This window comes from Cavia porcellus, unplaced genomic scaffold (genome assembly GCF_034190915.1).
Source record: "Cavia porcellus strain 051 isolate PalLab524CR breed Dunkin Hartley unplaced genomic scaffold, mCavPor4.1 scaffold_9, whole genome shotgun sequence".
In the NCBI taxonomy this organism is placed as follows: Eukaryota; Metazoa; Chordata; class Mammalia; order Rodentia; family Caviidae; genus Cavia; species Cavia porcellus.
The window spans coordinates 758,060-786,034 of NW_026947492.1; the positions used below are offsets into that span (position 1 = coordinate 758,060).

Genomic DNA, 27,975 nt, shown 5'->3' on the forward strand with positions numbered 1-27,975 from the left:
AAAAGACAAGATCATTGAATATTTTCTGAACAGTTGTGACATAATTACATGTCCTTCAAGAAGATTAATCTGATCATAGTAAAGATTAATTGGAGTGGGAGAAAAGCAGGAAATAGAGCTTTTTTCTTTCTTTCCTTTTTTTCTTGCTTTTTTTTTAACTTTTAGAGAGGCTTTTAAAATTTTTTTATTTTAAAAAGCAAAACAGAAAAGGATAGAAATGATACAGAATTTCAAAAAAGAAAAAGAAGTAGAGAAGTAACATTAACTAGTGTTAATGGAGCTTTTTTCAGTGATTTAAGTAAAGCAATAGAAGAATTGTGAGGAGAGTTACATAATGGTAGGGAGAAAACTACCCAGAGGAGGACACTGTATCATATGTATTGGGCTAGATCCTGCAGAGAATCAAGCCAGTAGTGTTTCTGATGTGTCCACTTGGAAGAATTTTACTGCTACAGAGAAATCCATGAGAAAGCCTTAGGGAAAAAGGGAGTTCAGTTTGGGAATTTGAGTTCTTTTTAGTAGATTGACATTCTTTTAACACTTGGATGGAGATGATGTCACTTTGTAAGATGGAATTGTTTCATTTTCTACTCTAGTTTATGCAGATTAGTTGTATTATATCCACATTAAACTCAGTAAGATCATTAAACTTTAAAGGTTCAGCCAAGAGCAAGAAAATGAGAAAAAAGTAAAACAAATGCGGCAGTTTATGTAGAGTAACTGAGTGTCCTGTTCTTTAATATACTGGAAAAACTTGAAATATTGAGGTCACCAGGTTGAATGATTGAAGGGTTAAAAGGTTAGTTTTTGTCTTTAATAATAAAGTACCCCCAAGAGAAAATAAGAAAGACATCCCCCCCCAAAAAAAGAAGTCCCTAGTATAACAGTGTGCTTCCACAGAAATTGTATTTTATGGGAGATATAAAAGATCTTTCATGGGGGCTGGGGATTTAGCTCAGTGGCATAAGCACCTGCCTTGTAAGCAGGCAGTCATGAGTTCGATTCCCCGTACCGATAAAAAGGAAAAAGACCAAAAAAAAAAAAAAAAAAAAAAAGATCTTTCATGTAGTTTTGATTTTCCGCTGAATTTTTTTAAAGGTATTTTGATTGAAGTATAGCTTATATAGAAAAGTGAGCAGATCTTAAGTGTGAATTATCACAAAGTTGAACCACACCCATGAAGTCTTTAGAACAAGCATTACCAGCTGTTTAGAGACTTTCCATCATGTCCACCCTGAGTTGCCATACCCTTTTTTTCTTCAGGGGTTGTCTTACTTCTGTTTTAACAACATAGTTTAATATTAGGTAGCAATGACTGTGTGGTTTGTACAGCAAATTTTGGGGCTGAGGAGTCTTTAAGTACCAAAACTATAGGTGTAGTGGTAACATAGGCAATTTAAAGCTTACTGCAGATGTATTAGTATTACACATCTCACTGCATCCGTCCGTATGTCCTTCCTTTCTCCTTCCTTTTTATTCCTTAGGTATTGGGACCTTGTGCTTGTCAGGCAAGTGCTTATGCCACTGAGCTATATCCCGGACCTCACTGGTTTCTCAAGAAGGCCATTATATTATACATGCTCTGTGAAGCACTTGTTAACTTACTGTTTTTGTTTCCAAACAGTAACTCACTGTGTTTCTTTCCAAACAGTGTTGGAAGTATGGTATGATAGGACAATACACTAGATTATTAATGTCTATATTTTGATTTGATATTAAGAGAACATGAGAGATACTATTTGAATAGTTAGTAAGAAACAGTCACTTTCTATGTTAAAAATTAAAATTATCAGAACAGATTTACTGCCTTAAATTTCTCTCTGAAAGGAGCTAAGGTTATTAGCTGTCCAACAGTACTCTGCTATATCATAATGCTTTATTAATAATAGTGTCTATGTAGTAACCTATTAGGCTAGTCTTACTAATAGAAGGTAATTATAAAATAAAGATAATACATTTACTCTTATGTCACTTCATATGTGGCTATAAGAATGTATACCAGAATTTAAGATAAAAAAATTTTTTTTGAGACAGTTCAGGCTGGCCTTGGGCTCACTTTGTAACTCAAGCTGGTCTTGAATTTGCAATGATTCTCCTGCCTCAGCTTCCCAAGTGCTGGGATTATAAGTGTGAGCCACCACACCTGGCGAGACAGGGTCTCTGTATGTACTATGGGCTGGCCTTGAACTCACTTACGTAACCCAGGCTTCCTCGAACTCATAGCATAGTTTGTACAGCAAACTGCTTCTGCCTCTCCAGTGCTAGGGTTACAGGTGTGTGCTGCCATGCCCGGTCAGAATTTAAATGTATACATTTATTTAAACATATATGTTTTTGACATTTATGATTTTCTTTGAAAATTAACTGATTGAAGCTTATTTTAGTTACTTTTCCCATTGCTGAGACAAAATACCTGACATGCAAAGATAAAGGAGCAGAAAGGCTTATTTACTTACAGGATGTAGAGGTTTCAGTCTATAATCAGCTGGCTCCAAAGCAGAAGCCATCACAGAGAAGAAACAGTTCATGGTAGACAGAAGGTAGCAAAGCAACAAGGGACAACCACAGCTCTTTCTATCCCTTATATCTCATTCAGGCTACTAAGGGCAGGCAGCACTCCAGGATCCCCTTCAGCCTACCATTGCACCATGAATCAATCGCAGCATCACACACTCTAGATCTAGCCACCTCTGAAAAAGCCCTACCTATGACCACATGAATCCATGGGGGAACATCCAGACAGACACAAGCTGTAACATGTTGTTTTTGGGTTTTGTTTTGTTTGATTTTTAATATAACCTCCTTTGAATTTAGTTCTTGTAAACCATTTAGTTCTGTAAAACCTGATTATTTTCAGTTACGAACAAGTTAATTCAAAGTTGCTGGACCAACATTCTGTAAAATAGAGCACATCTCACCTGCGTGGTGTCTGTTCATGAGGCCAGTCCTAATAAAATCCCAATGTACGTTTCAAAGAAAGCTCTGAGATACTTAGTACCTTACTGAATTCTTTCATTGTTTATAAGAGTTTTATTTCATTTTTAGGGGTATTTCAGACATCTGATGTGTCATCTGCAAATGGTGATGGTTCTTCCTTTCTAATACTGATATCTTTGCTTCAGTAAACTTAATTCATTAGCATTTATTTTTAAAGACATACTTACTAATTTTGGGAATCCTTGGCCACTTCCTGTCTTTGATGGAAATACTTCTAAATTTCACTTTCAAGCATGATGTTGGTTTTTGTCATGATGTATGCATTTTATATTAAGAAAGGCCCACAGGCTGGGCAAGGTGTGGTATATACCTGTAGTCCTACCACTTGGAAGGCTGAGGCAGGAGGATTGCCTCAAGTTGAAGGCCAGCCTGAACTATGTCCCGAGACCATGTCTGAAAAAATTTCAAAACAGCAACAAAAAACAGAAAAACCAAAACACAGCCCTATCTTTAATTTCTATTTTTTATCTGGGGATCGAACTCAATTATGCTCCTGAGCTAAATCCCCAGCACCCATCTTTAAAAATTAAGAATATAGTTTAATTATTTGTACACATGTGTAGTCCTCGGTACCAGGGAGTCTGACAGAGAATTCAATGAGAAATCTGAATAAGTATATAAATAAATAAATAAATGGGAAAGAGAAGAATATTACTTGGAATGTATATACCTTAGTCCAAAGCTAGTATCTTATTTTACAGAGAAATATCAGAGGTATTTCTCCTAAGATGAACTAAAAAAGGATGTCGATTATTTCTACTGTTGTTAAATATTATGGATGTGAGAATTTAATTAGAGGCTTAAGAATGGGTGAACAAAAGTAAAACTTAGATTGGAGATGGTTTGATTATTGTGTCTGGAAACTCTTAATGATACAAAATGAACATAAATCGACAGCCTTTATATATAGTAATAATAAACAATGAAAGTATACAATGTTAGGAAAACCTCATTTGTTTTTTTGGTTTTTTTTGTTTTTTTTGGTGTGTTTTTCGTTTTTGTTGGTACCAGGGATCGAATTCACGACTGCCTGCTTGCAAGGCAGGTGCTTATGCCACTGAGCTAAATCCCCAGCCGCTGGAAAACCTCATTTGTAGTGACAAAATCAAGTACTTGGGGTTTTTGTTTTTTTTTTTAAAGATATGATCTCACTATGTAGTTTGGTTTGGCCTTGAGTTCACTATGTAACCTACGCTGGCCTCAAACTTGCAGTGACCATCGTTCCTAGGCCTCCCTTGTGTTGGGATTTCAGTTGTGCACCACCACTACACCCAGCCTTTTTTTTTTTTTTTTTGTAGTTAAGGCTGCTTTTGAACTTACTATATAGCTCGGGCTGGCCTTGAACTCAAGGTAATCCTCGTGTTTCAGTCTCCCAAGTGCTAGAATTACAGGCATACGCCACCACGTCTGGCTAATACACAGGAGATTTTAACAAGAAATATATGAAACCTACTAGTAGAAAAATTTTCAGATTCTAAAAAATACAGAAGTAGGCTTGAAAAATTGATTATATGTTCTTAAATGTTCTGATTCAGACCTACAAAGTTCCTTACTAGTTTGTAAATTCATTATAATTTTAAAATACCTACAAATATTTTATGAAGTTTGACAAGCTGTGCTACATTCATATGTAAAAATAAGGCCTTGGAATAGCCAGGAAAAAAGCTAGACATGGTAAGGTATAAGAATTGAGCCCAACCTGGGAAACTTTGTGCATTAGACCCTACTTCGTAAAAATTAAATAATAAAGTTAAAATAGGCTGGTGATGAAGCTCAGGGCAGAGGCTCTGGATTTAGTCTGCAGTAAACTTCTCACCTCTCCAAAAAGAACAGCTAAAAACAAAACAAAACAAAAAAAACCAAGAAAAGAACATAAAAGGAAGATTAGTCCTCATCACATGTTAAAATAACTGTATAAAGCTTTTTATAATTAAAGTAGTATGGTGTTGGCACAGAAATGGACAGTATCATAATGTCTGGTTAGACTTGTAGAAAGGAATGAAAAGTACTGGTGTAGGCCCAGATGCATATGGTACCCAGTATATTATAGGAGTTGGTTCTCAAATAAAGAAACATTTTTAAAAAGTTAACAAGACAACTTGGTAACCATCTGGGAAAAGATTATTAGATTCATATTTTATACCATACAAAAGTTTAAACACTGGAAAAATTTTTTAATCTTGGTTAAGGAAAGGCTTTTTGATTCAAAATGCATATCTGTAAAAGATGGATAAATGTGACACTTTAAAAATTTGTGACAGGATACCATAAAGTTAAAACTGACAACTTGAGGCAAAACATTTCCAATATATGTTAGCGACAAAAGACTAATATCTTTCCTATGTCAGAAAACTTTTAAAAAATTGAAAAATAAAGACTAAAATCCAGGACCAGGCCATGTTGTGTAACTGTAATCACAACACTAGGATAGTAAAACAGGAAGTTCAGGCCAGCCTGGGTAAGTTACTGATACACTGTTTTTAAAGTAAAAACTAAAGAGGGCCAGGTAGATGTAGTTCAGTAGTAGAGGGCTTGATTAGTAAATATGAGACTCTGGGTTCAGTGCCCAGTACTGTTGATATAAAGTGAGGGGGATGATAAAAAATGGAGAAAACATATACATAGTTCATTCAAAAATATATTTAGTAATGGTCCACAAAACATGAAAAACTGTTAAATCCTTTTTACAGATGCATTTTAGCTTAAAAACATCAAGGGAAGTAGATAATACTAAACACAGATTTACAGTAATAATGTAATTGTCACAGGCAAGGTCCACTAGCATATGTTAAAGTTACTGACCAAAAGTTTGAAACAGTATTGGTTATTTTCATAATTTTCATGTGTCTTACCAAGATGTTTACTAAAAGAGAAATAGTAACTAGACAAAGGAGATGTTTAAGGGACATCGTAAGCGATTGAGGTTCATATTGCTCATAATAGGACATACTGACAATATGTTCCCTTGATAGGAACAATGTTAAGATGGACCAAAAAAATAAAGGCACTGGGGCTGGGGATTTAGCTCAGCGGCATAAGCACCTGCCTTGCAAGTAGGCGGTCGTGAGTTTGATTCCCGGTACCAATAGAAAAAAAAATTAAAAAAAAAAAAAAGATAAAGGCACTGTCACAGATGAGAAGAAACAGGAGAAATCACAACTAAATGAGATACAGACTTGTGGGTAGTACTCTAGAATAGGAAAAAGGATAGTAGTGACAAAACCATCTGGGTTTTGACAGTTCTGTAGTTACGTAAAGACATTGACATTAGGAAAAATGTGGGGCTTTATGTTGAAAGGTGAAGAATAGTATGAAAACCACCTTTGATTTGAGAGCTATCTATGGAAATTATATTGTACTTTTTTCCATTGAGCTAATTTATTAAATCACATGAAGAGAGTCTGTAGCATTAAACCAGTCTGTTTTTTTGTAATATACAAGTCTTTTTTTTTTTTTTAAACTGGTGCCAAGTACCCCCAAAGGCCTTCATACTGAATTACATCCCTAGCCCTTTATCATTTTAAGATAGGCTCTTGTTGAGTCACTAAATGTTCCTGGCTGGAGTTGAACTTGAGGACCTCCTGTCTCAGCTGCAAAGTGTTGGGTTATAGGTATGAATCCTCATATCTAGCTACAAAGTTCCATTTTAAATTTTTTAAAAAAATTTTTAATGGAATCTGGGAATTTAGCTCAGTGGTATAGCACCTGCCTGGCAAACCTGAGGTCCTGAGTTCGATTCTCAGTACCCCTCCAAATTTATGTACTGTAGGTTGATACTAATAAAGAAAATATAAAAAGTACTCTTATGAAAAATTAAAAGTTGCATAACAAACTTAACAGAGAAGAACTATATCATAATCTTAAAAGAATGGCCAAATGTTTACTCATAATACAAATCATAGACAAGACTGTCTTACAAAGAAGAAACAGAAACTTAGAACATTCTCTTCATTGGACTAAGAGAAACAAGTAGCATAAATGAAGCTATCATGTATATTAAAATAGTGTTTTTTATTAAAAGTTTTGAAGGTGAATAATTTGAGGAATTATTTGAACTTTTTCCTACTTATCTGTCTTCTATTTTGCTATAGTCATATGTCTGTATTTTGAGTTTCTCATATAAGAGAAACCGTGTAATATTTGAGCTGCGTGTCTGACCTAATTTCATTTAACATTATATTCTCACGTTGCCATGTGTTTGCTTCATTGAAGTACTACTCTACACAGTCCCATTTTGGTTTTTTTTTTTTTTTTGGTCTTTTTCATTTTTTTATTGGTACCAGGGATCGAACTCACAACTGCCTGCTTGCAAGGCAGGTGCTTATGCTGCTGAGCTAAATCCCCAGCCCCCATAGTCCCATTTTAATGGATAAAAATTTTATATTCTGAAAACATTTTTGACCTTTCCTGTATAGCCAGTAAATTACTTTGAAGCATTTCCTCTCACAGGTTTTTTGTTTGTTTGTTTTTTGTGTCAACATACAGTTTAGGATGGCCTTGAACTCACTATGAAACCCAGGCCTGGCATCCAGTGAGATGGTCCACTGCTTCAGTCTTCCAAGTATGCTGATGTGCCTGGTCTCCTCACAATTTCTGTTTGTCTCTGCTTTCATATCTTTCTCTTTTGTCTAATTTTTCTCCTCTCTCACTCTTGCTATCTTTTATTCCTCCCTCTCGCCTGCCTTCCTTTGTCATACAGAAAATTGAATTAGGTATACATATTAGGCAAATACTCAAATACTCTGCCACCAAGCTACATGCCCAACCCTCTTTAAAAGTTTTTATTTTGAAATAGGGTCTTGGTAAGTTGCACAGACTGGCCTTGAATTTGTGATCCTCTGCTTCAGTCTCTGGAGTGAATAAGATTCAGATAATGACCTGGAAAGTGGTTCTTTTTAAAGAAATGCTATTGGGGATAGGTGGTGATGCTCCTGCTGCTTTTATGTTAGGTAGTATGGTCAGAAACGGTCTTTCAGAGTAATTTTGGCAATAAGACTTGACTATGCAGAGCTAGCCTCCTTAAGATCTGAGACAGAAGCATTCTAGGCAGAGAGAAAACTACCATAAAGTCTTTAGGACTAGAGAAAGGTGAGTGGTGTGGCTAGAGTACTGGGGATGAGGGAAGGAGAATGGTAAAGATAAGCACAGAAAGGAAGCTGGGCATGGTGGCACACACCTGTCATACCAGCACTGGGCTGACAGGCAGAAGGATTACCAAGAGTATGAGGCCAGCCTGCACTACACAGTGAATTCAGGGACATCTGAACTGCATAGAAAGATTGTGTCTCAACCCCTCCTCCCCCAACGCGTGCCCTGCAGTAAAATCTTCTAAAAAGGAGAGAGAGAAGCAAGAACAATATTCAAGGAAGGGAGCTATTACAAATTTTGGGCAGCAACATGGTATTTAGATTATAGATTTAAATGAGGTGGAGGATGTTGATGGCCATGCAGGTGGATATATATAGGTGAATGGACTTAGGATATATTTCGAAGGTATATGTAATTTGTAGGTGCTGTTAACTGAATTTGGAAAATACATAGGAATTTTTCCAGGCTCCACAGCTAATAAATGGTGAATCTGGAGGTACAATTTAAGTCTTAAATCTAGATTTTGTATTCCTAAAGATGCTCCTAGACACTTTGGAGTTCCGTAAAGACAAAGTTGAATCCTACCTATAGTACATACATATATAATTAGCATTCAGTTAGAATTGACAAAAACTCATCTCAGACAAAAAAGATTGGTTCATGTAAAACCCACCAAGACCTAGGTTAGACCAAAAGGAAGGAGATCAGTATTTGGAGACTTTGAACTGTGTGGCAAATTTCTAGTAAATCTTTTTTATTGGTTTGCTTCCTTATCTTATACAGGTGATAGACTTTTTATTAATGTTGAGACCGTGAAAGCTATCATCCTGTCTTTCCAATTTGTGACCTGAGAGACAAAAAATAATTTTCTCTAACCGGTTTTTATTTATTTATTCATTCATGTATCTGCCTGCGTATCTATCTATCTGGCAGTGCTAGGGATTGAATCTAGGGCCCCACCTATGCTAGGCAAGTGTTGTACCACTGAGCTACAGCCCTAATTCCCTCCCCCACTGACTTTAGTTAGTCCAGCTCTCATTGGTCCAGCTTGTCTTGTGTGCTACGTGTGTAAGACTAATCTTGGCACATGTGGAAACTTAAGTGTCAGTGTACATGTATAATGCATAGAGCAGTACTTACTCAGAGAAGAAGCCACTTAGCAATTCTAGCTGCTAGTAATTCAGTGGAGAATCTACAAAGTAAGTCAATCTAAGTGTTCTGAGCAGCTAAGTTTTGAAGTCTAGAATCCCCACTCTTCCACTTGTACATAGAGGAGAGGCACTTGGTCCCTACTCAGCTCCAATTTTACATACAACTTTGATGAGCTTGATTATCATAGGGTGACTATAGCAAATGAGCAGCTGTGTATTAATAAAACAGGTGATGCTGCTTACTCAGCATATGAACACCAAAAAGTAACATAACCACAAGCCAAGGAGCAGAAAAACAGTAGCCAAAATTACTTTAAAAACTTGTCAGTGGGTGTTAGTCCTCCATATATTGGTATTTTTTAAGGGCATTCAGTTAGAATTTATTATGCCTCTTTAGCGCCAGGCCTTAGGCTAGTTGGGAATAAAGTAGACTTGGTCCCTATGTTAAGGGTGACACCAAAATAATATGGCTTCTTTATACAGTAGTGGATTGAAAAAGTGAATATAATACGAGTCTTGGTGTCTTGAAAATGGCCAGGGCACTGAGTAACGAGGCACTGTAATGTAGTGGTTAAGGGCACACATGTTGGAATCTGATAAAGATTGAATTCCACTGTTGTTATTTTACAACTGTTTCACTTTGGCAAGTTACTCAACCTTTTTATCTCTGTTTGCCTAACTGTGAAGTGAAGTAATACTTATTTGTATTTTCAGAATTAAAGGAAATATTCTATATTAAAGATTTAGCATATGCCTAGCATGATAGCTTTTACTATTTATTAAAGCTTTGATTTGAAGAAAATTGCTTGCCAGTCCTAAGAATATAAAGTCTTTTTTTTTTTTTTTTTTTTTTTTGTCTTTTTCGTTTTTATCGGTACCAGGGATCGAACTCACGACTGCCTGTTTTCAAGGCAGGCACTTATGCTGCTGAGCTAAATCCCCAGCCCCGACTATAAAGTCTTAATGTAAAAACTAAATGTCTATGCAGAACTGACTTTAAAAAAGATTTAATGTCTATGCAGAACTGACCTGGTAAGCAGCCAGGTCACAGTATATAAACACATAATTAAAATATTTGTTAATCTTCAGTATTTTGGTGTGATAAAGGCAGTACCCAAAAAGTTAAAAGTCAGATTTTGTTGCTCTGTATAAAGGTTTACCTATATACTGGGGCCAGGCATTTAGCTCAGTGGCATAAGTGCCTGCCTAGCAAGTGTGAGCTGTGAGTTTGATCCCCAGTACAAAAAAAAAAAAAATATATCTATCTATCTATCTATCTATCTATATATATATATATATATATATAATTTAGAAATGAACCAAGTACCACCAGTTATATGGAAAAACCCCAAAAAATATTATTTTAAATTTTGTGAATAGCCTGCCACATGTAGACTAAATTAACTCTTGAATATATTACAGATACGCTTGTATAGTGAAGGACTAATGATGTTACAATCTTGAAATAGAGAAACCTAACATAATTTTTAGCTCAGCTATATATTTGAGGCAAAGCACATTATACTTACACACTTGTATAAATAGTGAAAATCAAAACTGTTGTTACTTTTTATTAAATTTCACTGAAGTAAAATTAATTATACACATACAGTACCATTAAAAGAAAAATCTGTTACACCACTCAGCCTGTCTTACCTTTCATTTTCACAGACCTGTGAATTCATTTATTCAATAAGTACTGTTAAATGCCTGCAGTGTTTTATGAGGCAGGCTTTATTTTTGATGGGTTTATAGTCTTACTGTAGCAGAGGGTAGAAACATCAAGCACATTGATAAAGTGTTTCACCTTGCAGACCTTTGGGGAAAGATTGCTATGGATTTAGAAGTTGTGCTCATCTCAGGCAAACAAATGCAGGAGTTGATGGCATATGTATGGCAAAAAGTTTTTTTCTTCACGGAATCTAGCAAAAGGAGACAGAAGGGGGATACAAGGTGAGAGAGATAGTTTATCACTGTCATTTCCATTCAAAGATGTATTTTTCAATAACAGGTATATTTAGGATTGACTATGTATGTAGAATTTTTATAAATGCTGGGAGTGAAATACAGAAGAGGATTAACACAATCTCAATCTTAAAAGGAATTGACCCCCTCTTATTTGGATAAGAGTCATTTGAAATAAGGAGAGAGCTGTATCTAGCATTGTCCCTATTTTCTTTTTGCTTAGATAGGATAGTTTTCTGAAGGTTTTTTCAGTGTATAGGGATTCTCACTACAATTATCCTTATTTTTTAAACTTTATTGTGAACCATTTTCAGTCTTCATACACTACAGAAAATAGTATCATGAACATCACCCACCATCCCCAATGTCTACATTCAATAATTGTCATTTTGTCATTGTTATCCTCTCTCGTTGCTTTTTCCTTCCTTCCCTAGTTGCTTCCCTTCTTCCTTTGCTGTGTTCTAGATTTTAAGAGAAATTTATGGATAATGCATGCTCTTAGTCCAATTTTATAACATATATATACTGTAATATATCTAATGAGTTTTTCCCTTTTTTTGAAATGATGTCTTGCTTTGCAGGTTAGGTTAACGTTGAACTCACTGTGTAGTTTAGGCTGGCCTCAAACTCCTGTCTCAGCTTCCTGAGTGCTGGGATTTAAATTGTGTGCTACTGTGCCTAGCTCTAACTAGACTTCAGATGGCGGTTTGCCATTGTTTGTAGTATTTATTTATTTATTTATTTTTGTGTTTTTGAGACGGGATCTCACTGTGTGATTCAGGCTGGCCTTGGGCTCACTTTGTAGCCCAGGCTGGTCTCGAATTTGCAACAGTCCACCTGCCTCAGCCTCCCAAGTGTTGAGATTATAGGAGTGCACCATCGCATCTGGCTGTAGTTTATTTTTTTATAATGCTCCTGGGGGAATCTTTATTGACTGTTTAATATCCTTATGCATACATCTTTATTCACACTTGGATTTTCTTGGAATGGAATCTCATGGAAATGAGATTACTGAAGCAACAAGTATAACCGATTTACAAGTAGCTACATAATAGCAAAGCAACTTCCAGAAATGCTGTAATTCTTACTCCTTATCAACATTGTACCTTTAGCCATATCTGCTGATCTGAATTTTGTCAGTTTTGCTGACATCTCTAATATCACAGGTTTTTAAAGATTTTAGGTACATTTCAAAATTACTTCTGTAATTCCAGTACTCTGGGAGAACAACAGAGGGAGTTTCTAGCCCCGCCTGGATAACTGAGAAATTTAGCAAGGTCTGTCTCCCAAAAAAAGTGGACTGGGGATCAGCTCAGCTCGGTAGGAAGGCCCTGGTTTAGTCTCTAATACCACAAAATTAATTAATTAAAAACAATTTCAAAGTAAATAAAAGTCATTAATGAGGATATATATATTCTTACTGACCATTTGTAATTGTGTTGCTTGTAAGCTAATTTTACATAAACTTTTTAATTGCATACTTCTTTAAAAACCAGAGTACATTGTATACTTATATGAAAATGAAACAGTGGGGGCTGAGGATTTAGCTCAGTGGTATAAGCACCTGCCTTACAAGCAGGCGGTCGTGAGTTCGATCCCTGGTACCGATAAAAATGAAAAAGACAAAAAAAACAAAACAAAACATTATTTTGTATAATTAATATGCCCTAGCATGAGATCATGAGTTTAATCCCTGGTACAAAAAAAAAAAGGAAAAAAACCCAGCATTAACTAGATATGGTGGTACGTACCTGTTAATCCCAACTGTTTGGGAGGCTGAGGCAGGAGGATCATCAGTTCATAGAGCCTGGGCATCTTAGTGTAGACTCTGTTAAAGTAGTTCAGTGGTAGAGCGTTTGTCTAGCACACATGAATCCCTGCATCTGATCCTTATTACTCAGAGACAGAAGGAGCACAAAGTATCATTATTTTATATTCCTGATTTTTAAATTCGTCAGAATTTAGCCTTAATCTTTTTCTAATTGAGTACTGCCCAGCAAGAGGCTTTTTTGTTTTTTTGACACAGGATCTGACTGTGTAGTTCAGGTTTTCAGTGAACTCACTATGTAGCCCAGGTCTCAAATTTGTGGCTGTTCTCTTGCCTCAGCCTCCCATGTGCTGGAATGACACATAGGTGTGCACCACCATGCCTGGCTAGGTCAAAAAACATTTGACTCCAATAAGGAGTGTTTCTTCCTTGATACAGTTTATTGTATTCAGTTTTTTGGAGTCAGGTTCTTGCTACCCTTAACTTGCAGTGATCCTCCTGCCCTAGCCTCCCAAGTACTGGGATTACAGTCATGTGCCACCATGCCTGGCCCTGTATTTATTTTTTCTTGGATTCATGTTAATAATGTTTTCTGCTTTCTGCTTATCTATCCAAATTATTACAGGTATCCTTAAAACCCCCCCTCCTAATAGAGTAGCCCAGAGTCTCTGGCATTCATCAGTTCCCCCTTGCTTGAATCTTCACAATATCTATAATTTTCATACTAGAGTTAGTAGGAATTTTAGACTGCTTCTTTTTTTTTTTAAACATTCTTTTTTTTTTTTTTTTTTTTTTGTTGCCGGTACCAGGGATCGAACTCACGACCGCCTGCTTGCAAGGCAGGTGCTTATGTCGCTGAGCTAAGTCCCCAGCCCCTAGACTGCTTCTTTGTGTTATTTATAAAGCATCAAATATCGGTGAGATCATGATAATGCAGCTGTGGACAGAGCGGTGTTTATCCTTGTGAAGTTTCAGTGTAGTATTGAAAAAGAAAATTCTTTTCTACTTCTTTGCTTATTAGTAAATTGATCCTCTCTTCATATACCTCTGTACAGATGAAGCAGATCGTTAGGTGTATAATTTACATGTTCCCAAGTGGACTGTAGGATCATATAGGGTTTGAACCATATTTTATAATTCTCTGTTCCATAAAACACTGATTCATTTCTGAGAATATAGTCATTGCTAGATATACACATGCCCTATAGATGTAGTAATAAAAGTTGGAAGTTGTAGAGTCATATATGTGGCCTCAAATTAGTGCTTGGGTCTCTAGGAACCAATTAAGAGATGTTTGCAGGTTATTTAGCCACTCCCAGCCTGTATCTTGTAAGGTAGTCATGCTGGTCAAATGAGAATATATATAAAGTATTTATCATAATGTGTGGTACAAATGCTCATTGAAAGCTACTTGTTATTGTAATTATCTGCTTAGCCTCCTAAGCTTGAAACTGCTTCCACAGTTATTTACCTAATACCATTCATTGACAGTTACCAAGTTTTTTGGAGTATTCTTCAGTTTTGTCAATTTAGCCTAACCTTTTAATCCTTATTGTAAATTACTGTAAGAAACGCTTTTTTATAGTAGTTTTATTTGTATACATCTGATTCTTTTTTTATTTGAGACAAGTTCTCCCTATGTAGTTCAGGCTAGCCTTGAACTCACTATGTTGCTCAGGCTGGCCTTGAACTCTGCAGTGATTCTCCTCCTCAACCTTCTGAGTGCTAGGATTACATTCTATTTTTCGTTCTGTTCTGTATCATTAAAAGAAAACTGTTAAAACTAATTTCGCAGCAAATAGTCTGAAACATACAGGAGTAGATACTTTGTAGAGCAACAGTTTGGGGGTCCCCCCCCCACTGTTTACCCTCAGTTAAGTAGCAATCTCTTTCAAAACAGTGCCTGTATCTTATTTTAATTTGGTTTTAGTATTTTTGTTTTCTTCTTTGGAGACTTAATTTCTAAAGAAAGCCTCAATTCTCTAGCATTTCCCTTAGAGTGATATATATATTTTGGTAAACTTGTATTAAGTATACATTCATCCTGTAATCAAGGTAGGTACACATAATTTTTTGGTACCAGGGATCAAACTCAGGACCTCACGCTCACCAGTAGGCATTTACATCGCTGAACTAAATCCCCGGCCCAGTACACATAACTTTTGTGTGGAAAATTTTAATTTTAGTCTGTTAGGATAAATCTAAGAGCGCTAAAAGTTTAAAGTAGCCTTGACCAGTTTTTTGTGTATTTCAGCTCATGGAATGCTGTGTGAATGCCTTGGTGACGTCATTTAAAGAGACTATCTTAGCGGAGTGCCAAGGCATGATCAAGCGAAATGAAACTGAAAGTAGGTAAAACATCATATAAATACTTCTTTCAAAAGTATCTTTGAAGGGCCTAAATTGCTGTTAGGCCCTTCTTTTACATATGTATATTTGTTAGAGTAATTCTGTAGTGCTTATTGATATAAGTGAAATTTTTGAGGTTTTATTTATTTTTTTGAGATACAGCCTTTGTATATCTGTGTGTATCTGGCTGGCCTCAAAACTGGGGATTGAACCCAGGATCTTAACACTGAGCTAACCCACAGCCCTTTTTTGTTTTTTTATTTTGAAATAGGATTTTATCAAGTAGTTAGTTGTGGATCCTTAGCTCAAATTGAAAATCTTGCCTAACCCCCGTGCAGATCTGGGATTACATGCTTGGTTGAAAAATTCTTTGTGAATATACATTCATATTATAGCTAGTATAGTTTCATTTATTCATTCGTTCTTTTTTTTTTGGACAGTCTTGCTATGCGGATCAGGCTAGCCTTGAGCTCACTTTGTAGCTGAAGCTGGTTTTAAACTTAGAACAATCCTCTTGCCTCAGCCTCCCAAGTGCTGGGATTACAGGCTTATTCATTCATTTTTGAGATGGGGTCTTGCTGTGTTCCATCTCATTGGAGATTAAGTGGAGTTGAGTATTACAGTTTTTGATCACTTGTTTTACTTATGAGACAAGATTTCCATGTGCGGTTCAGGCTGGCCTTGAACTTACTTTGAACCCAAACTGGCCTCGAACTTGCAACGATCCTCCTGTCTCAGCTTCCCAAGTACTGGTATTACAGACATGTACCACCATGCCCAGCCTGATTATTTTTAATTAGGTTTCCTTAAAAAGGAATTTTTGTCAAACTTAGAAGATAGATCAGGAAGTCCTACTTACTATAACTTTTAAATTAATTTTACCCACGGTATACAAGTAACACAAATACTTCTGCATCATTGGTTCATGATTTAAATAAGAGAGAAAATTCATTCTAATTGATAAAATAATTACATGTGTGTGTCTTGTTTTTAGAATTACATTTAATGTTTTCATTGATGGACAAAGTTCCTAATGGAATAGAGCCAATGCTGAAGGACTTAGAGGAACACATCATAAGTGCTGGCCTGGCAGATATGGTAGCAGCTGCTGAAACTATTACCACTGTAAGTCTCCTTCAGTAGTACTGATAGATGTATATCAGTGTATTTTTTTAATTGCAGGATTAGGGATTGAAATGATAAAATAATATTGGAAACCTTTTAATTTTATTTTTTATGAAAAAAATTCCCCAAATTTAAAACTATAGTCTTTTATTAAAATTATATTTTTTCTGTGATTTTTTTTCTGTTAAAAGCTCTATTAAATGTAAAACATTTTGTTTTTAGGACTCCGAGAAATATGTTGAACAGTTACTTACACTATTTAATAGATTTAGTAAACTCGTCAAAGAAGCTTTTCAAGATGATCCACGATTTCTTACTGCAAGAGATAAGGTATATGTTCTTAAATATTAGCATTTTGTATTGCAAGTGTAAAACTTACAATTTACCCTTTCTGTTTTCTTTTTTTGGTGCCGGGAATCGAACTCAAGGCCTTGTGCTTGCTAGGCAGGTGCTGTGCTGCTGAGCTACCCCAGCCCTTAAAATTTATTTTAAATAAGCAGTTTGCACCATTAATGCTATGCAATTGCAAACTAAAAACCTAGCAAATCTTAACTTTTGTGGACAGCAGCTATTTTTGTTATATTTGTTTTTAGTAAATTCTTGTTTATTCTTCTTTATGGTCCAGCCTCCACTACCCTTTTCCTGGAACTTCCTTGTTACCTTGTCCCCCTCCACAGTTCTTCCTACACAGAGGTTCTGTCCTAAGTCCTTTCATAGGGTTTTTTAGAGAGGACTTGGCATATGCCCTCCAGTTTCATTCATTTATGTAGTTACAGATAGTGAGGTGACTTCTTAGGGCTCAGTACTATTCCATTATATATTTGCACCACAATTTTTCTATTCATTTCTCTGTCAATAGACTCTTAGATTGGTTGTTTTCATCTTTTGGCTATTGTCGGAATAAAGCTGCAAGCCACATGGGAGATCAAGTATCTTTATAAGTAGTGATTTCGTTTCCTTTGAATATGTGCCCAGAAGAAGAATCACTAAGGATTTTCATTTTATTGTGACAAGAGACTGTACGGGATTTGCTGATGAATAATGTGAAATATGATAAGAGATCACTGAGGGAAGACACTCACTGGTTCCGACCATTTGGAAGGTTGGGTAAAGCTAGGGTTGAGGCACTTTTGAGGAGATGGTTGCAAGAAAATTAGAAACTCTGTTCTAAACAGGTTAACATTACAATGTGTGTTAAACATTCGTGTAGAAATGCTGAGTCTGGAGTTTAAGGCCAAGAAGGCAGTTTCTTCATAGAAATGTTTTGTTTTTAAAGAAATACGAACAAATTCATTTTAAATAATGAAGAAATCTTCACCTGTCCTTCCTGTTGTTAGAATATCACTTCTGTTTAATGCATAGTCCACCGATGTTAACACTTGAGGTTTTCTGAGTAACACTACATGGGCAATCAAATGTGATTTCACATAGCAGCATTTATGGAGCATCTCGTCCATCTACCTTCCAGCCAGAGAGGATCGTATATGTTTTAGGCCAGAGATACCCTCCTTTCTGAAGCAGCTAAAACTACTTGAAAATCAACTTGTAGAATTGGGTTTCCTTAGTATGTCCTCTGAAACATAGTGAAAACTACTTTCTTACAAAGAAGAGTAAAAAGGACTTGAAACAATCTTGTTTCTAAGAGTTTAGGTTTTTTGTTTGTTTTTAATCCACAAAGCAAAATGGTTACTATAATAGTAACTGCTTTAGGATGATCTGAGTTATTAGCAGGAAAACACAGTGGGATCAAAACACTGCCTAAAGGTTAGACTCCAAAGAATTTCATTGTAAATCTTTTGTTTCAAAATGATATAGAAGCTACAAAGAGGGCACACCTACCTTCCTCTTAACATTGCCACCTTATGTAATGACCTCAGTGTTCCTTTTTTTTTTCTCTTTGAAATAAAATGGATTTAAAAAAATAAAAATAAAGGAAATGCTTTTTAAAGCATTGACACTGCCTGCAATCATCAAAGAAATAATTTAGATGAAAAAGAAAAGAGGTTCTAAGAATGACTTAGAATTCCTATATTAAATTCTTAGAAAAGGGAGGAACCATCTCTTATAAGGACAGAGAATGACTTAAAATGACTAGAAGAGTATGGTGTGCTAGAAAACAAATGGGAAAAAGGTTTTTAAATGCTGCTGATGCCCCAGTGTGGTGGCACACAGCCATAATCGCACAGCACTCAGGAGGCTGAGGCAGGAAGATGGCTGCGAGTTCAGTGTCAGCCTACACTACAAAGTGGACTCAAGGCCAGCCTGAACTATGCAGCAAGAGCTTTTCTCAATCAAACAAAACTGCTGATAGGTTAAATGAAATGAGTTAACTATGATATTCACCAACATGAAGGTCATTAGTAACTTTAATGTGAGTAGTTTAGTGGATCGGTCATTTGAAAGCTTGACTAGAAGTGGTACTAATAAAAAAATTTGAGCTAGGTGTAGTGGTGCCTGCCTGTAATCCCAGCACTTGCATGAGGTAGGGGAATCTTGGAGTTTGTGGCCAACCCTGGCTACTTAGTTCAAGGCTAGTCTGGATTACATAGTGAGACCCTGTCTACAAGGAAAAAGAATGAAGAAAAAAAATATGCGGAAAGATACTAGAGATGACGAGTTAGATAATTCTCTAGGAGTTTACTTAAAAGAATAGAAAGAAATGGGATATTAACTGAAGGTGGACAGAGCCAAGAGACAAGGTTTAAGATGTAAAAAAAATAACAGTATGCTTCTTCCACTGAGCCTGCAGAAATGATGAGGGGGAAAATTGTAGGCATTAGTAGAGGGAATTCTGATTACATCTGTTTTCTCAGCAAAATAGGAAGGCATATGGATAGTTGAGAGTAAATACAGGAAGAAAACATTGGAGGCTTGAAGAGAAAGGAGATGGTACAAAGATACTGTCTAGGAGCCAGAGTAGTGGCACATTGTACTACTGTAATCCCAGCACTTGGAAGATTGAGACAGGTGGATCGCTGCAAGTTTGAGGCTAGCCAGGTCTACATAGTGAGTTTAAGACCCACCTGAATTATATAGTGAGACCCTCCCCAACCAATAAATAAAAGCTATCTAGGAGAAAAAGACTGAATATGAAAAATTAGGAATTATAATGGTGTGGTTGTGAGGTAACCTTAACCTTAATATTGATAGTTATAATACGACAGAGCATGCTAAAGTCATTAAATACATACTCTATCATTACAGAAATATCAGTAAAAATAAAGTCTGAGTTAGGGGTGTTATTCATTGGTAGAGTGAGTGCTCAGCATGTGTAAAGGCCATGGCTTTGATCTCCACCACTGCAAAACAACAGTAAAATACCCAGTTTTTTTTACATACTTTTAGAAGTGTAATAATTTATGAATATGTGGTAAATATCTAGACTAATTCTCATATTCCACTTCAAATTATATTTTGCAGGCATATAAAGCTGTTGTGAATGATGCTACCATATTTAAACTTGAATTACCTTTGAAGCAGAAAGGGTAAGCTTTTTTAAAAGCATATTTTTAAAATAATTAAAATCAAGCTGGGTATATAGCTCAGCAGCACAGCACCTACTGGTAAGTGCGAGGTCATGAGTTCAATCCCTGATAGCAAAAAAATACATAAATAAAAATAGTTTTGAACTGTATTATATGTTACTGGGTCAGTAAGGTACTCTGTTTTCCTGTTAGGTTTGTTTTTGTTGTTATTCTTAGGACTCTTTCTGCCCTTGAGTATTTTTTATTAATCTTCTTTACAGCCAGAAAAGTTAACTTTATTTTCTGAAATACAAAAACATTTCATTTTAATTATTTGATTGTTTTTTTTCCTTATTAGTCACTAAAGGTATTCTATTACATATGAAAACATAGACAGTGACTCCATTTACTCCATGATACTAAAAAAATCAGCTTTAATACAAGTAATTATTTTTCTATGTTCGGAGAGACTTAGTGTAATTGGTTTTATTTGTTCCTTAAATATTTGATGAAAATCATAAGTGAAGTCACTTAATCCTTGAGTTTTCTATGTAGAAAGCTTTTTAATTTATGAGTTTAATTTCTTTAAGACACAGAACTCCTCAGATTTCTCATTTTATCTAGTTGTTTGGATTAATTATGGTTTCCAGTGAATTTACTGGTTTCTTTTAGGTTATCATATATGTGTGTGTGTGTGCATACTGTCCAGATTGTTCCTCTGTTGCCCATTTCTCTTAGCAAATACACAATAAATCTTTTTTCTAGAGTCATTTGAGGATGTTATTATTCCAAATACATTAGTATGTATTTTCTACAAACATAATTGCAGTACAATTTCCAAAATCTAAAAATGATTTTTGAAAAATACTACCACTTGCTGTACTTACTCCTGAGACCCCTTAATGAATACTTCTTTTGAGGCAGAGTCTCACTGTAGTGCAGGCTGGCCATGAACTTGCTTATGTAACCCAGGCTGGCCTCGAACTCACAGTGATCCTCCTGCCTCAGCTTCCCAAGTGCTAGGATTATAAACGTGCACACACCCAGCATTCAGACCCCCTTAAAATTCATGAATTAACTATAAATGAATTGTTATAACAAATATACATTTAGTACAGAATCATTTAATTTTTGTTGACTCTTTGATCTTCTTTGTCCAAACCATCTCTGTTTGCTTTGTATTTTTTTTTTTTTTACTTTCATGCCCTTGCAAATTTGAAGGTTTACAAAAGAGCTATAAAATGGCCCTTAATTGTGTCACTACAGTGTTCCGTGTGATTAGATTTGGACTTCCATCTTTGGCAGAAGTGAAGCTCTCTTCCTCCCACATCTTATCTGAGGACTCAAGATTTTGATTCTATTACTGTTTTGTTCTTGTTGATTATTTGATGTCTGTCAGATCTTTCTGCTACTAAGTTACTCTTTTTATAATTATTTTTGGGAAGTACTCTAAAACTGTAAAGATCCCGTTCTTCATCAGCTTTTTTACATATAGTTATTTATTATACCAATAGAGACTCACGATTTCTTGTTCAGTTGATTATACTTTGATTTTTATTTTGATTATCCTAGATCTCTGTTGAATTCTTTTTCCACTTGTATGTAGGTAACATTTTTATGTTTCTTTGTATGTTTGGCAATATCACATTTTATCCGGGATATGTAAATAAGCTGCAGAGAATGGTTTTTGTTATATTATTCTGAACTCTGTCCTGATTGTGCAACTAGAAAGATGCAGGTTTGTATTTGAATGTTAGCTGCCCTGAAGGTGGCACTTAGAGTTTTCTTCAAGCAAAAGATCTACCATTTGGAAATGTACTCAGTACCATTACTTTCTTTAAAGTGTAACCTTTTCCATGGTTTTTGCCTATATCTGGTTACTCTTTTTCCTGGAAATTTTTCATTCTTTAAAAAAATTTCCTCCTGAGTTTATAATTACTTACTAAAAGATTCATTTAACACAGGTATTCTGTTCATTGTCAAGTTGAATGTCTTCCTTATGGTTGCTGTTTTATAAATTTATTGAAATGACTTCAAACAACATTAAGTCGAGCATTTTACAGTGAATAATTCAGAGTTATTTCATACATTCACAACATTGTACAACCACCAACTCTGTTTTCCAAAATATTTGTGTGCATGCCTATAATCCTAGCACTTGAGACTGAGGCAGATGGGTTGTTAGGCGTTTGAGGCCAACTTGAAGTACATAATGAGAGTGTCTCAGAAAAACCAGAACAAAACAAAAAGAAACATAAATATTTACATATTTGTAAATACATAAAACTTCAAAGTAAAATCCTTTACTTCCTGTTAGGCAGTTTCTTCCACCCGTTCCCAAATCTATTTACTTTCTATCTCTGTGGATAGTGTTACTTATAAATATGAATGTGCGCGCACTTTTCTTTTACTAGTATTTTTTATTTCTGTTGGGAGTATCATAGGAATAGAATTATGGAGTCACCGGAACCTGTGTATTTAAGATTTTGATGGATGAGCCAGAGATTTAGCTCAGCGGCATAAGCGCCTGCCTGGCAAGTGCAAGGTTGTGAGTTCGATCCCCAGTACGGGGTATCGAGAGAGATTTTGATCAACTTATGTAAAAGCTGAATTGTTTTACAGTCCTATCAGCAAACTACTGTACAAAGGCTCCAGTTGTTCTGCATCTTTTCCAGCATTAAGTTATTTTGCATTATTTTGATTATAGCCATACTAGAGGTATGACGTGGCTTGATTTTATTTCTTCAACTACATTGTGAGCATCTCTCTCTCTCTGTCTCTCTCTCTGTCTTCTCCTCTCTTTCTTTCTCTTTCTGTCTCTCTCTCTCTCCTTCATCCCTCTCTTACTCCTTTGTACCTAGGGATCGACCTAGGTACACCACCTCACCACCTCACACTTGCCAGGCAGGCACTTGTGCCACTGAGCTACATTCCTAGCCCTTGTTTCATCCTTTCATATGCTTGTATCTGTGTTGGAAAAATGTTTATTCAAGTCCTTTGTGTATTTTTTTCCTTTTCTTCTGAAATGATTTATATTCAATATGGCAAAACTAATTGTAGTTTTTATTAGGTAATCTAAATAGAGTAGTACATTTGTATGTCCTCTATTATCTAACTTTAAATAGAAATTTTTTTCATCAGTTTTTATACCAGTGGCAAGTTTATGATATCATTGATCTTGAACTCAGGCTGAAGGTGACAGTATTTTTATTTTACCTGATTTTCTTTTTTGTGTTCTTTTTTTTTTTTTTTTTTAATCGGTACTGGGGATCGAACTCACGCCTGCTTGCAAGGCAGGTGCTTATGCCACTGAGCTAAATCCCCAGGCCCCCCCCCCCTTTTTTTTGTATTCTTTTTTTTTAAACTTGATTTCCGAGACAGAGCTTCTCTCAGTCATACATGCTCAGTCTGGTCTTGAAAACTTGTGATCCTCCTGAGCTTCCCAAGTGCTGATTTTATAGGTGTGCACCAACATTCTCAGCCTGCTTTCTGCCATTTTAAAACTGGCTTCATTATCTTTTTGGTTTTGTAAAACTTTTTTATGTATGCTGGTACATGAGCCTTATCAGATATATGATTTGCAAATACTTTATTCCATTCTGTAGATATGCTTTACTTTTTGGATAATAGTTTTTGCTGAACAGTAGCTATATTTTGTTTGGGCCTTTTGCATTGCCGTATAACTGAGCTCATACCTAGCACACTGCACAGAAGCTTTTAACATCAGTAGTATTTTCTTTTGTTACTGTGTTTTTGTTTGTTTTGCACTGAACACAGGACCTCGAGTTTACCAGGCAGGTACCTGTGCCGCTGAGTTTATCACTGGCCCTTGTTTTAGTTTTGTACTTAAGATTCTGTTTCTAAATTCAGGACTTAAGGACTGTTCTTAAATTCAGGACTAAATTTGTACTGAAGATTCACCTTTACATTTCTCAGAGTTGTATGACTGGCTCTTACATTTAAGTCATCAATCCATTTTGAGTGAATTTTTTCTAAAGCAGTAAAGGTTTAATTTACCTCACATTGAGTAAATTTTTCTATGTAGTGTGAGATCAAAGTCCATGGGCATTCATTTTTGTGTGGATGTGGATATGCAGTTTCCCCAGCACAAGTTGAATGGTCATGACCATGTTATCATGAATGCATTGGCCATGGTTTATGTGTTTATTTCTAATTCAGTTCCATTGGCATATATATATATATATGTCTGCTCTTATGCTGTTACTGTCCTGTTTTGATTGGTTTCCTTTTGGATTATTTATTGCTGGTATAAGAAAATAAAAGTGGGGCTGGGGATTCAGCTCAGTGGTGTAAGCACCTGCCTGGCAAGCGTGAAGTCCTGAGTTTGATCCCCTGCACCAAAAAAAAAAGGAAAAGAAAAGTGATTTTGATATGATCTTATAGCCTGTAACTTTCTTAAATTTATTAGCTCTAAAAGCTCTTTTTTGTGAATTCTTTCAGGTTTTCTCTGTAGAAGATCATGATGTTTGATAACAGATGATACTTTCTAATGTGGATGTCTTACTTCTTTTTCTTGCCTAATTGTTTGTATTAGAACTTGTAATACAGTGATGAGTGGCAGTGATAAATTCAAGTATCCCCGACTTTTCCTTTATTTGAAGGGATTCACGTTTTCTCTGTCTTTGACCATTAGGATGATAGCTGCGAGTTCTTTATAGCTTTATTCTCCATAGTAGCAAGGCATATCTCTGCCTGGTGGGTGTGACATAATTTATTTATTGATGTTTTAATGCTGCACTGAGTAGTTTCTGATATTCTGGGACAAAATGTAAACTGATTTATGCAGGACTAGTAGAAGGAGACTAGGAAGTTATCTTTTAATGGATATATAGCTTCTGTTTGGGATAATGGAAAAGTTCTGGATGTAGTAGTGATGTTGGTACCACATTATACATATATTTAATGCCACTAATTATACCCTTAAACATGGCTAAAGTGGCTGATCTGTTTTACCACAATAAAAGGATATATTATCTAAAAAGGTGAGAAGCTACCAATATATTGTGTGATGTAGGTGAATCTTAAAAACATTATTCTAAATAAAAGCAGTCACAAAAGACTACATAGTGGAAGATAGCATCAAAACTATCCAGAAACAGCAAATCCATAGAGACAAAAAAAAAAAAAAACTGAATTATTGCAGGGGTGGTGAGGAGGATATGGGGTTAGCTAGCGAATGGGATTTGACTCTAACCGATATAGCTTTCTCCTTGGTGTAATGAAAAATCTAAAATTTGATTATGACGATGATTGAACACCTGTCAGTATACTTTTCAAACATTGAATTGTAAACTTTGAGTGAACAAATAGTATGGTATGTGAATTACATCTGCAACTGTTAAGTAGAGATAATAGCATGAAAAAATATTTTTGTATTAGAGGCCAACTAGGTGGAAAGTGTTGACTGAAAAAAAATAGAAATGTCTACAGCGATAAGAAATTAGTCATAGAAAATGAGAAAGACTACATGATCAGTATTTGAAAAAATATAGAGCAAAAATTTCCAAAATTGTTGAAAGATTGTAATATATCCCAAACAGGATAAATCCAAATTAAACTGTTTTGTATGTGCAAAATAGTACAACAACTTACAACTGAAAATAAAACTTTAAAGTAGGTGGGGGGATGCGAAGGTGATGACACACTACTTTCAATCTGCAAGACTGATAGCTCTTCTCAGCAGACTGAGGTCAGGAGTTCACAGGTGAACTAGGCATGGGTGCTGCAGACAGTTTGGAAGAGATGAATAGATTTTCATTAAGTTAGCAGAGTATGTCTCTATTGGGATAGAGAAAAGACTTTCCTAAAGTCTTGCCTCATGTGGACAGTTTTAAGGAAATCCATGTCTGCATCCTCAAATCATGCTTCTCCTCTTCTAAAACTGAACCCTGTGGTGAAACTATTAGTGCAGTTCTTCCACTACGTTCACAAGTCATCCCCATGTTGCAAAGAAAAAACACACCTTTCATCATTCTTTTATGGTGTTTTGTCTTCAACTATAAAAACGTCCAAGGTTGCCTCAGAAGGAAAAATATTTAAAATATTAATATTGATGTACATAAAGTGAATTTCTAATTCTTTGTTTTTAACATAATTGATGTTAGCTATTATTAAATATTGCATTGTTAAAATTTTTGGTTAGATCAGCATATATTTTGTTTTTTATCAGCAAGTGACTTAGAAGGTGCTCATAAGATTGATAATATAAGAAAAACTACTCCATAGTTTCATCTACTTAACCTACGTGAGATTTCTCAGAAACACACACTTTTACAGAAATAAATGTAGAAGTAAAATCAGAGCTCATTCCTCATTGGATTCACAATTGAGGAAAAAGTTTCATCAATCTAATTGAAAGTTGATATACATAGACTGGGGATGTAGTTCAGTGGTACATCAGTTTTCTGATGTGCTTGAGCCCCTGGGTTGATCACTAGCACTGAAAAAAATGTGTTAATTTAAGAGTCCACTTATCCAATATAAATCTACATATACATATATTTTACGTATATGTACATACAATATAATTACCTTATTTTGATGATACATAGAATAATGTGAGTGGAAAATAACGAATTTTATGTGTACAAGAAATTTTTAAATGTTGAATTTAAGGTTTACATATATTTAAAAAGTGACGGATAAATAAAAGACCTTCAATCATAAAAATACAGTATATTGGTTTGAAATTTTTGTCAGGAAAGTGGTAAGGATAAAATTGAGACATATCTACCAGGTAAACGGGTGCATCTTGAGCCTTCACTCTAAAGTGAAATAAATTGGACACATGTAAATACTGTTGTTTTTCGATGTGAAAAACTGAAAGTATGAATAAGAACCAAAATGTATAATAGGTATTGTGAAACAGGAAGAAAATGTTTGAAGGAGGAGGGGGAAAGGAAAGAAAGGAAAAATTTTTAAAAAATAAAAAAAGAAAAAAATGGAAACAAAATATTTTGTCAAATGAGGGGTTGAGAGGAGGGGAGGGAAATGGGGGAAAAAAGAAGTTACAGCATGTATAGGTACAGATTCTCTATGATGGATGTCATTAATGTGTATATCCAAAATGTACCAATAAAATCTAATAGGAGAAAAAAACTTTTAGGAAAAAAAAGACTATTTCCTAAATAAAGAAAATTTTGTCAGGAACATGAAATACTGAGTTCAAGTTCAAGTTCAAGTTCATAGTTCAAGAGAGATTTGTTTACAGTTTGTAAAAACGGTTGATGGTGGATAGCACATCATATAGAATATAGATACATTTCAAAGACTAAAGTACCAGATTTATCTTCATTAATAATGAGAAGTTTAAATGTTAACTTATAAATGTCCAAGGCTCACATAGTTTTGAAAAGTATTTTAGGGGGCTGGGGATTTAGGTCAGTGACAAAGTGCCTGCCTGAAAAGTAGGTTAACATTTATCTGGGTTAAATTTTGTAAGGACCGTTGAAATGGACAGCATTAGAGTGAGACAAGCAGGAACCTAGAGGCTGGAATTGTAAGGATTTGTCACTCTCAGGGTCCTGCAGGAATAGAGTTGACACTTTCGGGATCATAAAAATAAGTGCCTCCTTAAATCGTGAACTGTAGATATTTTGCTTTAATCACAAGGTTGTTTTAACATAAGAATTTTATTGTTAACTTGGAAAGTTAGTGTTTGAAGAATTGACTTTAGAAAAAAATTGCAAATAATTATCAATCAATTTTCAATTCCTCTTGTTTTTTAGAGTGGGGTTGAAAACTCAACCTGAATCAAAGTGCCCTGAGTTGCTTGCCAATTACTGTGACATGTTGCTGAGAAAAACACCATTAAGTAAAAAACTAACCTCTGAAGAAATTGAGGCAAAGCTTAAAGAAGTGGTATGCAAATTTTGTGGTATTTCAGACTTTTAAATTATCTTGAGTGTTTTGCTTAAAAGACTATAATAGTATCAATAAAAAAGGGTATATACTATATCTGCAAGCAGCTGTTTTATGAAATTACACACAATACAAGATCTATATAGGGCATTATTCTTCCACCTAAAATTATTTATTTTATATACAC

At 35.3% G+C, this 27,975-nt stretch overlaps 1 protein-coding gene across 1 annotated transcript in view; it reads left to right on the forward strand.

Moving 5' to 3' along the window:
* The window catches only part of Cul5 (cullin 5), an 87,136-nt gene that overhangs the window by 45,142 nt on the left and 14,019 nt on the right, over positions 1 to 27,975 (forward strand). The window contains exons 8-12 of the mRNA XM_023561507.2: positions 15,224 to 15,317; positions 16,313 to 16,443; positions 16,666 to 16,773; positions 19,864 to 19,928; positions 27,656 to 27,788. Coding sequence (XP_023417275.1) covers positions 15,224 to 15,317; positions 16,313 to 16,443; positions 16,666 to 16,773; positions 19,864 to 19,928; positions 27,656 to 27,788 — 531 coding nt within the window. The remainder of the gene's footprint in view (positions 1 to 15,223; positions 15,318 to 16,312; positions 16,444 to 16,665; positions 16,774 to 19,863; positions 19,929 to 27,655; positions 27,789 to 27,975) is intronic.